Raw genomic sequence first — 15897 nt, 5'->3', positions numbered from 1 at the left:
CAACAATGCTTGGTGATGGGATTAAAGCCGATAAAAATGGGAAGGCATTGTATGTGGTCACTTTCGTATTTTGATTAATGAAGTGATATGACTAATAAATATAAGACTAATAAAGTAATAAAAGATATGACCAATAAAACACAATGTACCTATATAAAAAGTAGTATTGAATTAACGACGCTCCTCGACTACCGAGATCCTTGCGTCGGCCCTGGAGTGTGCTGCTACAGTTGAATTCGATATCTAGTTCGGTAAATTATGCCAAATTTTCAAAAATACAATGCCCATTTTTGCTAGTAAAAGTCACAAGTGTAGGCCTACTTTTGAAATGGACGAATAGCTATTGAATTAAATAATTTCCTTTCCCTTTGTCTTGCATAGGTCGTTTGTGTTATGATTTGCACTGTCTTTGTTTTGACATTTTCGTAGTTGCCTCGATAGGGTAAACCTAATAAACAAATAACCGCGCCCTTAATTACCAAAAAGATTAAAGAAAAGTAATTTAAAAAAAGTTGCCTACTGAAAAATTACCCTTTGTAGCTGATTCAGGAATATAATTACTATTTGAATTAGTCTTGACAGTTAAATGATATTTCGAAAACAAATTAATTATTCTGAAACCCTGCGAAATGTGGCTTGGAATCGAAACAAAAAGTATACCATTGAATAGCCCTTTGTCAAAACCTCTTATCGCAAGCTTACAGCCGCCCCCCAACTTGAACAACAAGGTAAATCACTTTTTTTCAGAGTAGTACTGATATGTCTTCTTTTTTTATTTTTCCCTCTTTTTTTTCTTCGCCACCTGCTGGGCACTTCAACATCATAGAGAGTTGTTGATGAGCTCATTTGGAAGTAGGTTGCTATGTATAGCGCGTTTTGTAATTGTTGAAAACTGGTGCCCTCAGGAATAGCCTCCCGGACAGCATTAATAGAGCTTTTTTGTTTATTTATTTATATGTTACTGATTATGTGAAGTAATTAATTAATTGAGCCACTAAGCACAGGTGATTTGACCTTTCTAACAGTGGCTATGTTTGTTTAATTGATTTATTGTTTTGTGAAATATTCAATAATAAAGGAATCAAATATCAACTACTAAAATAAAATGTAAAATTTGACAGAAACTACATCTTCATGTACAAGATGATGTAACACACGTATCTTTTGACATTAGTATATTAGATTAACTGAAAAGTTTTATTCCAGAGGAATGTTTGAAATCCTGGCAATTTTTTTTCTTTTCAAGTTGATTGTCTTTCAGCATGCGGAAGGAGAGGCTAAATAATTTCAGGATGTGGCGTTAGATTTATGTATACACTGTATAATATATACACTTTCGTTCACTCTACAAGTATGAGACTAGAGGGGTGGATAATTTTATCGTTGAGTACCGAGACACCACACGTGCAGCTTTCGGAATTAGGTATTTAGCTCCTGCTATTTGGAATGATATCCCAGCTGGCATTAGGGAGGCGGAACACATTGGGTCATTTAAAGTAAATTAAAAAATTTTTTATTGGGAATGGGGAGACATATTTTTTTTCTTATTATTGTTAGCCTTTATTAATGTATATTCTGGTATTAAGGGGTAATTGAGTGAGAGTGTTTTTGTCCTTCATTATTTTTTGTTTTTTAAATAAATAGATTGAGAATCAGAGGATTGCAGCCGTCCGACATCAGCCTGTTTGAGACAACCCGAGCGGTTGTGTGTATATAAAGTTTTTGTAAATTAGTGGTTAATAAAACAACCATTCATTCATCTAACTAGAGAGAGAGAGACGCTTGTATTATACATATCATCACAAAAGAATCTTATCAGCCACCTTAGAAAGTCAAAGACTTGTTAGTAGTGGATGACAAACATTCAATGAACAACAATACCAATTGACAAATTTGATTCCAGAGGAATGTTTGAAATGCTGGCAAAACCTTTTTTCTCTTTTCAAGTCGATCGTCTTTCAGGATGAGGAGGGAGAGGCTAAATTCTGGCAGCGAAGACGGTGAATTCTGTGATGCTGTATCAGATGTACCAAGTTTGGAGTCAGACCAAGAGCTTCTCTCAATGTCCTCTGAAAGTTCACCAGTAAGAAGTCAAGCCCCGTCACGAGGAGAGTCGATGATGCCATTGTGTCGGGATTTAGCAACAGCTCAACTGCCTGAAAACGGTGTGTCTTTGCATTTGTACTAGATTAAGGCAATTTTAAGTGAAAGAGCTATCAAAGTTCCAACTTGGCTTCTCAATTTTTTTCAAATTTCTCCAGGAGCAAACATAATGTAACTCTTCGGGGGCTAGTGACTTTTGATATAAACTGTGGAAGATGTCAAAAATAAAATTCAATCTGTTGTTAATTGGGGATTGAACCCGTATCGCGAAAAAAGGTACCAGAAACAACCAGGAGCCTCCTCCAATAGCTCCTAAAGGAGCCTTTCAATATCCCTTTCCTCTTTGATTGGAGTAGGGCCTATAGGATGGAAAAAAAAAGCAGAAAATAATGTTGGTAAATGAAATTCTAAAAATGTTAGATTATTGGGGTCACTCAGGTCTGAAGCCTACCTCCCCTTTTCTCACCTGTCTCTTCAACTGCCTAGAAGTGGTATGTTTTGAAATTCGTACCAGATTAGGGCAATTGTAACTGAGTGGGCTATTAAAGTTCTAACTAGGCTTCTAAGTTTTTCTGTATCTCCAAAGCTGGACCTATTGAGAAAATAAATGTTTGGGGGCCAATTTCTTGAAGTAGTAAAAAAAACTGTCGAAAAAATATATAGAATATTTATTCCGTGTTTTAGTAGAAGCGTGGTTCAGCTATTCCAAAAAGAGGGATTAAAAACAAATGATGAACGTTTATAAACAAAATAACTCATTGAAATAATTTGGCCCGTATATGAACTGAATCTCTATTTTCTTTTTTAGACGTTTTTCTATATAAATGTTTGTGGTTACATAAAGGTAGACAAAAAAGATTCTTCACGAATTTAAAGAAGATACGACCAACCTCTTGCTCGGGCGTGGGAATCTGAAAAGAAACATAATCGGTTGGTTAAATCAGAATGTGTGTATCTTCTTTTGTTCTAGAGATGTTTTCAATTTTAAACCCACTCAAAATGCGTTAAAACCAAATTTTGACCTGTTTTGCAGACCAATAAACGTCAAGTGAACGATTCTTCCACAGTCACGAACATAACACCTTTTGAACCGTCGAATCATCGACAACAGTTTTCAGCCTCTCCTTAACAATTAAAAAAAGCCACTTAACGCCTTTTGTATCTTCACGGCCGAACTTATTACGGTGAAAGGACAAATTCTAGGACCAAGCAAATGCGAAACAACCAGAGAATTAACCAGCCTTGCTTGCTATGAATTCACTTTAACTGTAATGTTGTTAAGGTAGTGGAAGCGTGGACCTCTTTTCTTGGACCTCAAGCCAAGCCTCTTTCCTAATTGCTCGATATGGTGCTTTATTTTCTTGCATATTTCTGCGTATTGACGTCCCTAACTATGTAAGATTTTCACATAATGTCATGTCAACGTTATAGCATAATGTCAAAATAACCCCATCAGCTTTTCCTTGGTAATTAAAGAAAACTCCAATTATCTTCTCAATGTTAAAATTAGTACCTAACTGTCAAAGCTCATTTTTTAAGGGATTATCGAAACTCCATAAATCAAACGGAGGAAAAAACTCAAAGGAAGTTCAATCGATGATCGTACTATCATTCTATTTCTGCAAATCTGCCGAAGAAATAAGCTATTTGAGAGATAAAATTATTAAACAAAATGACATAAATCACATAAGAAATAATACAAGTTACAAACGATCACTCTTACCCTGAATGAGGCCTGTTTTGGATTCCACTGTTTTTATTGTTATTAGCATTTCTATTTTTTATCAGAAGTATAATTTTATTAGAGAATTTCTCAAAATCTTACTGGCCAAGATCCTAGAACAACTAAATTAATTAGAATCCAATTTGAATAACTCCATAAAGAACAATAGAGAAATTTCACCAAAATTCTCTTTACGTTGAACTTAACCAAAAGACACTATTTATAGCCTGGTTGTCAAAGCCTCTGCTCTAATTGCTCAATATGGAGCTTTACTTATCTGCATATTTCTGCGTGTTGACATCCCTAAATATGTAAAATTATCACAAAATGTCATATCAGCGTCATAGTGTCAAAATGATCCCATCACCTTTTCCTTGGTATTTAAAGGCAACTCCAACCATCTTCTCAATATTAGAATTAATGCCTAACTGTCAAAACTCATTTTGTAAAGTTTTATCGAAACTATAGAGCAATTGAACTTTTCCGCATGGTAATTCCACGTCCATAAATCAAACGGAGGAAAAAACTCAAAGGAAGTTCATTCAATGGTTGAACTGGATTCTATATCTACATATCTGCCTACGAGGTAAGCTATTTGAGAGAGAAATGTATTAGACAAAATGACATAAGCTACATAAAATAATAATACAAGTTACAAATGATCACCCTTACCCTGAATGAGATCTGTTTTGGATCTCAGTATTTGATTGTTATAAGCACTTTATTTTTTATCAAAATTGTAATTTTATTAGAGAATTTCTCAAAATTTTACTGGCCAAGATCCTAGAATAACTAAATTGCTCAGAATCCAATTTGAACAACTCCATAAAGGAACATTAGAGAAAATTGCGAAAGGAACTTTGTTGTCATTAGTGATTTTAACACATTGATTTGTTTAGTAAAAACGTACCCAGAACTTCTGGGGTATGTTTGTGTGCTGGAGAATGGAGAATTTTCTTTAATTCATTTTGGAATAGACCTAATAACCTTACTTGCGACCTGGCTGGTGTAGCTGGCTTATTTTTTCATCTGATATTGCCGGCTACTACAAAACTGCCAAGGCGATATTATTCAGACGACAAGAATTGGCTAGACATGGAAAGCGAAACCAGGTCGATAGTGGAATGTATTTCTCACTCTTAGTTTTATACCGCCAGGTCCAAGAATATTTATTTATTTCTAACCCATCATACAGTACAAAAGTACGCAGAGACGGAGTGCATGGAGAAAACGAAAGAAAAAGTAGGAATAAGAAAAAGAAAAATGAGACACCACAACAACCGGAACAATTTATAAAGAACATCTATGAAGCACCTAACAAACCTTTACATACATACGACTTTAAATATTACTGTATAAGAAGGGAATATTGTGAATGAAAACTAATTTTGCGATTGTATTTCGAAATAAGTTTTGATAGAGCTATTGCTTGGTCTGCTATGTTAAAATTGCGGATTAATATTGAATTTCGGGTCCACGGGTTTAAATGAAGTAAATATTTTACAAATTTGAAACATACTGAACGAAGTTTATGTTTATCTGTTTGTGAGAAAGTCTTCCAAAATGGTGGTTTGTATACAAAGTGGGGTAGAGCTGTTGAATTATGTAGTTTAGAGAGGATTTTTCGGTTGAAACGCTTTTTATTTCGGACAACTGAAGCAAAAGACGCATCTCATTTTTTAATCAAGATGGGAAATCAGCAAACGGGCTTGCTTTTGGGATGGGCCAATTGTTACACCAAGATAAACAAGTTTTTCAACTGGTTTTCCTAAAGAACGTCCCAGTTGGACTGAGGGTGTGGGACCCGAATTACCCCAATTCAATAGAAGAACCTCCGATTTCTCAGAATAAAGTTTCAGTGCCAATTTGGAATATTCATTCTCAAGTATGCTGAAGTTTTCTTCAATAGGCTGTAATGACCTGCTAAGACTAAAGACATCATCGGCATAACAGACAAACGTCACGTTTGTTGCTGCCACAATGGATGAGGATAAGCATTTTGATTGAGCGCCTAGGACACCGTTGTTAAAAAGAGTAAGCGAATTGATAGCACCTTGATGCGTAAACAGAGATAAAACTGTTCAGAACATTCGATTAGCTACTGGGACAAGAAAGTCTATCTCGTGGAGCACGTGTTAGATTAGATGAATTGGAATTATACTCGTGGCTTTAAAACAACGTACAAATTTCATAGTATTCTTTATTATGTAAATCGACAACTTCATAATTCCGTCCGTTCCGTATGTTGAAAGAGATGCATGTATTAATTATTGGATGTTAATAAATTTTATGTTGATGGGGATGAGTATTTTGAGGGGGATATTGAACTTAATCAAAAGACACTGCGTATCCCGATTGTCAAAAACGCGTATCTGAAAGTGTATATCAATGATTTAGTTATTAATGTTAGTATATTAAGATAAGTTGAGTGATATCAATCAGGAGAATCATGGTTAATTTCCAAATAACTTACTTTATTATTCGAAATCTTCTTTAAGTCAGCTTCACTTTTTTTTATATATATTCGCCGCTTGAACTTTTTTACCAGTAAATCACGGCATGTTGTACCAAAATAGCCAAAAATAATTCTCTATTTCTAGTGATTTTTAATATTGCCTAAACAAAAAAAATCATTGAGTCAGCACATAAATTACTAGATTATTGAATAAAGTCACTAAATTAAAGCCACTAAAATCTAGCATTTTTTTTTCCACCTGGTGGCAACCCCGAGTTCGGAAATTTATAACAAATTTGTATCATCTTTTGGTATTAATCCAAACTTCGGAGGAGCGTTCTTGTAAACGTAAGAAGTTAATCAAGTGCTATGAAACGAGAACCTCCCGCAGAAATATAAACCCCATAAAAAGGAATAAAAATATAACGACAGCCCTTATCGAAATTTGACTGATTAAAGTTTTGAATCAACGAATGATTTGACCCTTTAACCCTAGAAAAATATTCATAGTATGTGAAATATGAAGATTAACATAAAAAGCATTAAAATATGTCATTAGAAAATAAAATAAAAATAAAACATATTAATATAAACATTAATATAAAAATACAATGTAACTACAAAAATATTAAAATTCTTATAGTGTATATGGTTAGATTACCTTCTTAAATGTTCAGTTTTCCAATAGGAGAAACTTGAAAAACTTCATTTTTAATACTATACTAACAGAAGAACATAAACAAGAAAATCCTCAAAGGAATAATTTGCATTCGCAAGAAATGAAACATAGGGGTACCCAAAAGCCATATTAGTGTGGTAGCTCCTTACTTATCCTTTTTAACATGCTCAGAGGGAGAAATAAAACGGATATTTTACCTTGAGTACAAGCCCGTATCCAAGGGGTGTGTGTTACTGGGTTTAAACCCGAAATTTTTGTTCAACTCTAATAAGCATAGCAAAAATTCACATAAACAAGTTTATCATGCGGTTTTAAAAAAAGTTTTAAAATACTGCCCGAAAAAAGTCTTTACTTTCTTACATATTTCCATGTAATTCACGATCAAAGGTAAATTTTTACGTGGCAGTCTGTTTGATATTGTTTTTGCGAATATTGGTGTGTAAAAAAAGAATTCCCTCTAAAAAAAGAAATTGGTCTATTTGTGACGCTTCCTTTTTTAAGTAAAGCCCCTCCCCCAAATCCTTGGGCTGTCGTTTATTTCCTTTTAGAGAGAATTTCACACCATTTCATTCACAGGATTTCACATTATTTTTTACACAGAGATTTGCAAAGAATTTCATATCATTCGTGTGTCATCTCTGCATGTAAACATCAAGCTTTATTTTTGCGATGTTTTCTTCATATTTTTTTAGACTCAGCTTGTGTACTTTCACTCTGACTAGGTAAACTAATTTAATATGGACCATCACTCTGGCCATTCAATGAAAAAAAAGCTTCATACAAAATAATTTCCAACTTTCCATAGTCATTGCCATTCAACGTTTGATGCTACTATTTAGTTACTATCTCACATTTGCTTGGCGAGAACCACAGCTTAGATACCAATATACAGTTATGAAAACTCGATTTATTTTTGGGACACAGCGCGCGGTAGCTATGCTATCGGCTGGAGACAGGAAACTGGTTTCAGTATCTAATTGGTAACAGGAAACAGGAATTGGTATCTAAGCTATGTATGCAACAAAACAAAATTGCGTTCCCGCCTAAGGTGTTGTAGTACGATCTACGTGTCTGAGCGCGGGCTTGGAGGAGGCGCCAAGTTCAGAGCTCTGTACCAAAAGCTTCTTTTGGGCAAGATAGGAGTTTTCATAACTGTATATTGGTATCCAAGCTGTGGCGAGGACCTAATTTATTCTTATATTTTGTATCCTCTTTTGTGCATTGAGGACGGTTGAGCGGAGGTATCAACCTCCGTAATGTTTATCCTTTCTTTACTCACTGGCTTGGAATATCCTCGTTTTTCCTTCTTCGCAATTTTTTCATTTTGTCATGCATAGTCAGTGTGGTCTTAGTAATTATTTATTGTTGTCTAAGATCTTTTGAATTATTACCACGCTGCTTGCCAATTTTATTTTCAATTCATACATTCATGTAAAGCCCGGTCTTGATTCGGCAACAAAGTGAACAAGGCAAGGGTGTTATCAAAAAACAGAACAATTTTCTATTAACCTTATCTGAATATTGAAACAAGGCCTGGAAATTGCTATTGATTGGAGAGGAAGGTGTGGTCTCTTCTAATCGTCTTATATCTTCTAATAAAGGAGAGGAAGGAGTGGTCTCTCTCCTAATCATCTTATGTTTGCATTGACACAAGGAGAAATTTGCTTCTGCAATTTGTGTATAAATTTCCTTGGGTATAAAATCCTTATGACTCTTATTGCACAAGTCTTAAACAATCCTTCTATATCTTGTTTTAATATTTAGTTGTCAAATATGCCAATTGACCTCCAAATATTTAATCGTTACGATGTAAAACTGTATTATTTGTAACTATTGTATGACCGTTTTATCAGTATATGTGGACTTACCATAAGAAAGAAATAATCTGTGTTGCCGAAAATTGTATAAACAAATAAATTGAAATCGGTGCAATCAACCCATGGTTTGGGGGGGGGGGGGGTTAGAGTGATAGTAAAAGAGTAAACTTCTAGCATTTTATTACAAGTGCGGCAGGGCCATATCTAATGTATTGCTTATTATTTGCCTCTTTTTTACTCTATTGATGAAGGCTCTCGTTTCCACGAAATGAATTCTTGTGCATTTGCCTGAACTTATTAGTGCTAAATAATGTTAGGGATTTTTTCCCTAACATTGTAAATTTTCCTTATAGCTTGCAGATTTGTTTTTAATCTATTAATGCAGATATTAATGCTCAGTTATACATTATCGAATATATCTGATAGATGGGTTTGCACCATCAGACAGGAGTTGTTGTGGTTATCGAGGTGCAGTTGCATGATAGACCGTATGACGTACAGTGCGATTGCATGGTGAAACACACCAATGTCTTATGTTTTGAATGTTATGTTTTAAAAAAAGGTATTATAGTTTTTTTTACGGCTATGAGGATAAAGTAATCGTAAAAGAAATGGTAAATAAGAAATGAATTTCACAAGGATACGCTGTAGAACTTGAATTTCTAATAAAATAAAGAAAATCATGAGGAAGAAATAACGTGGATATTTCGATCCAGTGAACAAAGGAAAGATAAATATGAAGATATTTTTGTCAAGACCTCTGCTCGACTGTCCTCAATTGACAAAAGTAATTAAAGAATACAAATAAAATTCCTAAATACAAAACAAAATTAACCTTAAACAGCAAAACACTGAAATTCAAAATAACCCCTCTCGTTGCTAATTACCTTTTCAACGTTACTTTGAGAGGGCCTGTTTTAAATTTAGTATTTTTTTAGGTTTGTTTTGTATTTGATTTATCCTTAGGACTCTTATCTTTATACTGGCTGAAAATATCTTCGGTTGTTCTTCTTCACATTTTTCTTCTTTTTTTATGTATAGCCAGTGTAGTCTTAGGAATTATTTACTTGCATTTCTTATTGAACGAATGTAAAGAGTTGGAAATGTAACATTTTATTGCGTACACAAATGCGTCATCGATTGAATCTGTGAGATAAAAAAGAAAAATGGTTTTGATTTCAGAAGATTTCTTATTCAGTAAACTTGATTGCTTGTCGTCTCCATTCATTGGTTCACGAGACAGATGATGGGCACCTATTCGAATTGGTTACCGTCCCCTTGATGTTTGGTGTCGGTATTTATCCGAGAATTAGAAGACAGGGACAACGGAGACTAATGCTTGGCTCTTGTCTCAAGAAGGATGCTTTGCTGTTCATGCCGTCCCTTGAAGGTCTTTGGTCAAGAGTGTTGGAGAGATCGTATGGAGGGGCATCGTTGTCGCTTTCTGCACCAATAGGCGTGGGAAGACCAAAGTCAAAATAACTAATATCAGTTGTCATGTTAGAGCAGTGGGTAATAAGGTATCCGTGCTGCCTTAAGACTATAAACTAAATATTTGCAGCTTTTAATCGCTAGGTTTTGGATGCTTGATTGACTATGTCCAAAATTGAAATGGTTTATAAGATTGTTAGGAGGATAAAATGATCAGAAAAGAGTTGACAATTAAAACAGCAATTACTGCAAGTGAAGAAATGAATGTTAAAGCGAATAAACATTCTGGTTACCACTGTTTCCATAGTATTTGTGATCCTTTAATATCTTTTTTTTTTAGGAGATCGGTCGGCTCCAAAGCCTACAAGATACAGGAGTATTATATCAGACACTTTTGACGGGAGGATAATCAGTACTGTCCAGTGTTTAACCTGCTTAAGAGCTTCGTCCAATTTAGAAACGTTTCAAGATTTATCCTTGCCTATCCCCACGAAAGAGCAAGTCAACTTGATTCAAAATAATATGTCTTCTTTCCAACAGGTAAGGAAATGCGACAGTTCCAATAGTAAGCAACGTCTTTGCTTAAAGATTCAAAGGTAGAAAAGTTTAAATAGATATTCAGGGCTCTGGAAAATTTATTGACCGGACGTGGGTTCGAATCTTGTTGAGGTTTTTTTCCAAAATTTGGCAAATTCATTTTTTGGTTATTAAAGGAGTCAACTCGGAGAAATGTGACTTACATTTCTCCTGAAAAGTTCGTAGATTCCTGAAATGTTCAGAAGACAAATCAAATATAAACAAGTTCTTACAAGAGTTCCGCTTTACTTCTGTTGTAGGATTTCACAGAGCCCAGTGTGAAAAGTTGCATTGTTATAGATAGGAAATCACACACCAATTTGGGGATTCAGATTGAAAGCGTAAAAAAACGGTCATCAAAGACCCAAATCGTTAGATATATGGACCCAATATAAGATATATCGTAAGATACATCGTAAGATATATGTTCTCTGATTTTCCCCGTTTAAATTCGGAATTAAAACAAGATGATTTAGCTGTATGTAGTTTACCAGACCGTAATTTTAGGGTAAAATTTAGTTCCAAGTATCCAAGGCTTGGAAGGTTTTTTTTCTTACTAAAGGGAGACTGAGCACAGTAAAAAGGGAAAAGAATAACTTTTATCTAATTTAAGTAAATAAGGGTAAGTAGTTATGAATAAGAGGTTGTGCCATATAACAGCTAACCTATAGAGAAATGGTATTTGAGAGTTTGGTATTAGAGGTTAGCAAGAAATCCAAGGTGTTTTATTTGGTTGTTGTTTATAGACCTCCGTCGAGTAATATTAATGAATTTTTTATGTTACTAGAAAAACAGTTGGACATGATTAGGAGTAGAAACTTACCTATATTTGTATGCGGTGATTTCATTATTGACCTAATGAATTTGTTTATTAATACAGAAGTTAGCCAGTTTTTAAATATTATACTGAGTTATGGGTTGAATGCAAGTGTGATAATAAATGAAGTATCTGACCATTTTGGGATATTTCTGAGTGTTCAAAGTTTTTTTTAGTAAAGGTACTAGGCTTAACTCAAATTCACAAAATAGATACAAAAAAAGTGATCATTGATAATAATGTGCTCATTCTTTATAAAGTAATGTTAGAGAAACGTAATTTTAAATTTTTAAATAGTAATGAACTAGATATTAATGCTAAGTTTCAAAATTGGTATTCAATTATGAATAGTTTATTGATTGATTTTAGTATTTGTAAAAATGCAACTCGTCGTAGAAAAACTCCAAAGAAACCATGGATCACTCGAGCTCTTTTAAAGGCTATTATTAGAAGAAGATATTTGTTCAAAATGTGTGCGGCTAGTAACAGTGTAAGTGATAAAACAGAATACAAGATTTATAGTAACCAGTTAAATACACTACTTCGTAAAGCCAAAGCTGATTACTATCGTAATAAATTTAAATCTTGTGAAGGTAACCCCGGAAAAACATGGCAAATTATAAAATCCGTCGTAAGTCCTAATAATAATGATATATTTCCTGACAGTATAAATAAGGATAGTACAATTGCTGATAGAATGTGACGTCATTTTGCTAATGTGGGGAAGGATTTGGTCCAAAGTATAGTTATTTCTGAGCATGAAGGTAGTTTTAAGAAATATTTATCGAATGCAAGTGATGTTTCAGCATATTTGAAGCCAATCAATCTTCTGAGCTTTCTGAAACATTGAAAAAATTAAAAATTGGAGCTTCAGGCTCTGATTTTGTAACAGTTAAAACTTTAAAGTATATTTACCCTGTTATTTCCGGTCATTTAGTGTATTTATTTAATGAATGTTTAAGGACTGGAGTGTTCCCAAGTTAAAATTGCAAAAGTTATTCCTGTCTATAAAGATGGAGATAAAAATGTACTAGGAAATTATAGGCCCATTTCTTTATTACCAGTAGTATCTAGATTGTTTGAGAAATTGATAGCTAAAAGAATGGTTGAATTTTTGGAGAGTAAGTCATTTTTTAATCCAAATCAATTTGGTTTTCGGAGGGGTTTAACTACTGAGCATGCTGTTTTATTTTTGACAACTTTTGTGAATGATGCGTTGAATAATGGTATGAAAGTCGCTTCTGTTTTTCTTGATATTGTAAAAGCTTTTGACTGCGTTGACCATTTTATACTCATTGCCAAATTAGAAAATTACGGTTTTAGAGGACCATTTCTTGAATTACTGTCCTCGTTTTTAAAAGAAAAAACTCAATATGTACAACTAGGGGATAATATTTCTTCAGTCAGTAGTGTTAAAGTTGGAGTACCTCAAGGATCTGTTCTTGGTCCCCTGTTATTTCTAATTTTTATAAATGATTTATGTAGAGCTTTTAATATGATTTCGTATGATCTTGACATTGGATGTGATGGGGAAGGAGTAATTGTTCCCAGCTTTGCGGATGACACTAATATAACTGTGGCTGCACAAACAGGAATTCAGCTGTTGAGTCGTATTAGTTCTTGTCTGGAGTTTCTTCAAAAGTGGATGAAGCTTAATAAGTTAAATTTGAATTATAGTAAATCTTGCTTTTTATTGTAGGAGCTCAAATTATTACCCTTGGACAGACAGACTTAATGTTGCTATTGAGACTTAATATGAGTATTTTAAGAATAAATTGTACAAGATATCTAGGAGTTTTAATTGATGAATGTCTCAGCTTTAGAGAACATATAGATTATATTAGTCTTAAACTCGCTAGGAATGTTGGCATTTTAAGAAAGTTGCAGTATATTTTCCCAAGAGATATTTTAAGAACTATATATTATTCCTTAATTCACCCTTATCTGCTATATTGTTGTAATGTTTGGGGTAGTACATTTTCTTCTCATCTCCATCATGTTCGAGTTTTGCAGAATAAAGCGCTTCGAGTGTTATGTGGTTTAGGTTTTGAAGACTCGGTACAAAAGAGGTATATAGAATGCAAAATCTTGCCTTTAGCAGGACTTATTACTTTTTATCGAAGCCTGTTTATATATAAATATTTTCAAAATTGTTTACCAATATTTTTTAAAAGTATGTTTGAATTAGGAAGTGATATTCATACACATTCTACTAGACAGTCCGATATAATTCGTCGTCCGCTTGCTATTACCCGTAGATCTCAATTTTCTATTCGGCATCTAGGACCCCGTGTATGGAATTGTTTACCTACGGCTTTGAGAAACATGGATGGTTTTCTTGAATTTTGGCGGGAATTAAAGCTATTTTGCCTTAATATTTATGGTTTTGATAGTTGAGTGGACCTCAAGTGGAGCCAAGATGTTGGTTTTGTTTTTGGCGATACTGGTCAAGTGGTTTTAGTTTCTTTTTTTTTGTCTCTTTTGAAGTGTAATTCCGTTTCGATTGAAATGCAGGGTAATTGATTTTTTTTCTTCTTCTTCTTTTCTTTTCTTTTTTCTTTTCCTTTTTTTTCTTTTTTATTTTTTTCTTCTTTTTCGTCTTGTTTTTATTTGTATGTGTATTGGGGTTGTAAGCCCAAACAAGCTTTGCTTCGGGCCATTTGCTTGTTTTGTTTTGTTATTTATATTAATAAACCCATCTTTCTCTCTAACCTTCAGCAACCCCAGGTCTATTTTGAGAGTATGGAGTGGAGGGGGGGGGGTATCAACATTCAAAAATTCTTTCTTTTTTGTTCTTTCTTCTTTATTCGAAAAATTTAGTGTTATCGAATATCAAATCTCGTCCTTTAGCAGTGCAACTTTACCCTACTATACTTCGGTTTTTCCAGGTCTCTACTCCAATACTGTAGGGAGGGGCACCTCCCTACAGTAATTTTTGTAGGTGGCTAATTTGTTTAGGAGAAGGATATTCATATTAATGCCTGTGTGCAGTAATGTATGATGACTTCTTTGAAATCGTAGCGAACGAAATAGAAGAAGAGATATCCTTAAAAAACAAATATTATTCCCTATGTAAGATGATTAATTTTAGCGAAAAATTTCTGAACGTTTTAATAAAAAGTAAATGAATTCTCGAAATACCAGCTCAAAATTCTAAAAAGAAATTGAGGAAATAGAGGGGATTCTAAAAAGAAAATAACTTGGAGACCGAGGTATTAAAAATCTGTAGTTAACAGTGTGTCTAAAGTATTAAGGTTTAAGGATTTATTACAGATATTTTAGTGTGAATTTTGTCAAATTGATTTTTTTATGGTGTTCATCCTTCATTTCTATTTGTTTTTCAAATTGACTTAAACGGTCGTGATTCAGTAGGAAATGCAAATACTAATTCCTGACACCATATTTCACGATTTAATTATGTTTATAAATCTGTATGTGCTCCTTTTATTCGTAATTCTATTGTTTCTCACTTTTTTCCAGCAACTGTGTATTTGTGATTATTTTGAAGCACTACTATTTTTCGCTTTTGTTTTCGAGAACATTATTTGATTACCTCTCTCTCTCCCATTTTTTCTCCCTCTCTCTCTACCCTCTCCGCCTCTCTCTCTGTCTCTCTCTCACACACTCTCTCTCTCTCCTCTCCTCTTTCTCAAGAATTAATCCTACATTCTCTGTGTTTTCTATAGAGTGTCAGTATCATGGAGAAGCATTTACTACAAGGATGGCTATACTGGCTTTGGTCTTGGACTTTCGGATGGTTTAGTGGGCCAACGGTTTCTCTATATGACTGCCTCTCCGGTTTTTTTGGCTCTGATGAGCTGAAAGGTGACAATATGTACAGGTTAGTTCAAAACCTTCGAATTCTTTATATTGATATTCAGAATAAGACAAATCTAGCTAAGATGGTAGAGAGAAAGAGAAAGATTGGTATAATTAAAAACTATCATAGCATAGCTAAATTCAGTTTGTTTACAAAATCATACATTTAAACAAAAATCACACACTACGACACAGCATTGAAAATGCGAAGAAAGGAACAAATGAGTTGGTGTAACGATTAGTTCGTACTTTAGGGGGTCGGAGTTTATTTTGTAACTGAGCTCGACTATTCTGAGGGGCTGGTTCGGGTAGTAGTGATCGGTGGCTCGTATTGGCTAGGACGGGTTTTCCAAATCGCTGAATCAGGTGTTCAAGCCGGACTTTAAGTGGAGATAAATTTCAGTTTCGCAAGGGCTTGATCATAGGGTATGTTGCGGTTTTGGAGTATAATCCTTGTTGCTCTTTTACACCGTGCAG

The 15897-nt window shown here is 34.1% G+C and overlaps 1 protein-coding gene across 3 annotated transcripts in view; it reads left to right on the top strand.

Annotated features, from left to right (window-relative positions):
- Positions 1-15897, top strand: part of LOC136036028 (ubiquitin carboxyl-terminal hydrolase 33-like) — a 95759-nt gene that overhangs the window by 29388 nt on the left and 50474 nt on the right. For 2 of the 3 annotated variants that reach the window (XM_065717953.1, XM_065717955.1), the window contains exons 7-9: positions 1948-2165; positions 10549-10748; positions 15288-15442. In XM_065717953.1, the coding sequence (XP_065574025.1) occupies positions 1948-2165; positions 10549-10748; positions 15288-15442 (573 nt within the window). The remainder of the gene's footprint in view (positions 1-1947; positions 2166-10548; positions 10749-15287; positions 15443-15897) is intronic. The other variant, XM_065717956.1, reaches the window with a different exon arrangement.

The sequence above is a fragment of the Artemia franciscana genome, chromosome 15 (assembly GCF_032884065.1).
Source record: "Artemia franciscana chromosome 15, ASM3288406v1, whole genome shotgun sequence".
Classification (NCBI taxonomy): domain Eukaryota; kingdom Metazoa; phylum Arthropoda; class Branchiopoda; order Anostraca; family Artemiidae; genus Artemia; species Artemia franciscana.
Note: the sequence above shows the minus strand (reverse complement) of the source record. Positions and strands in the feature narration are given on the sequence as shown.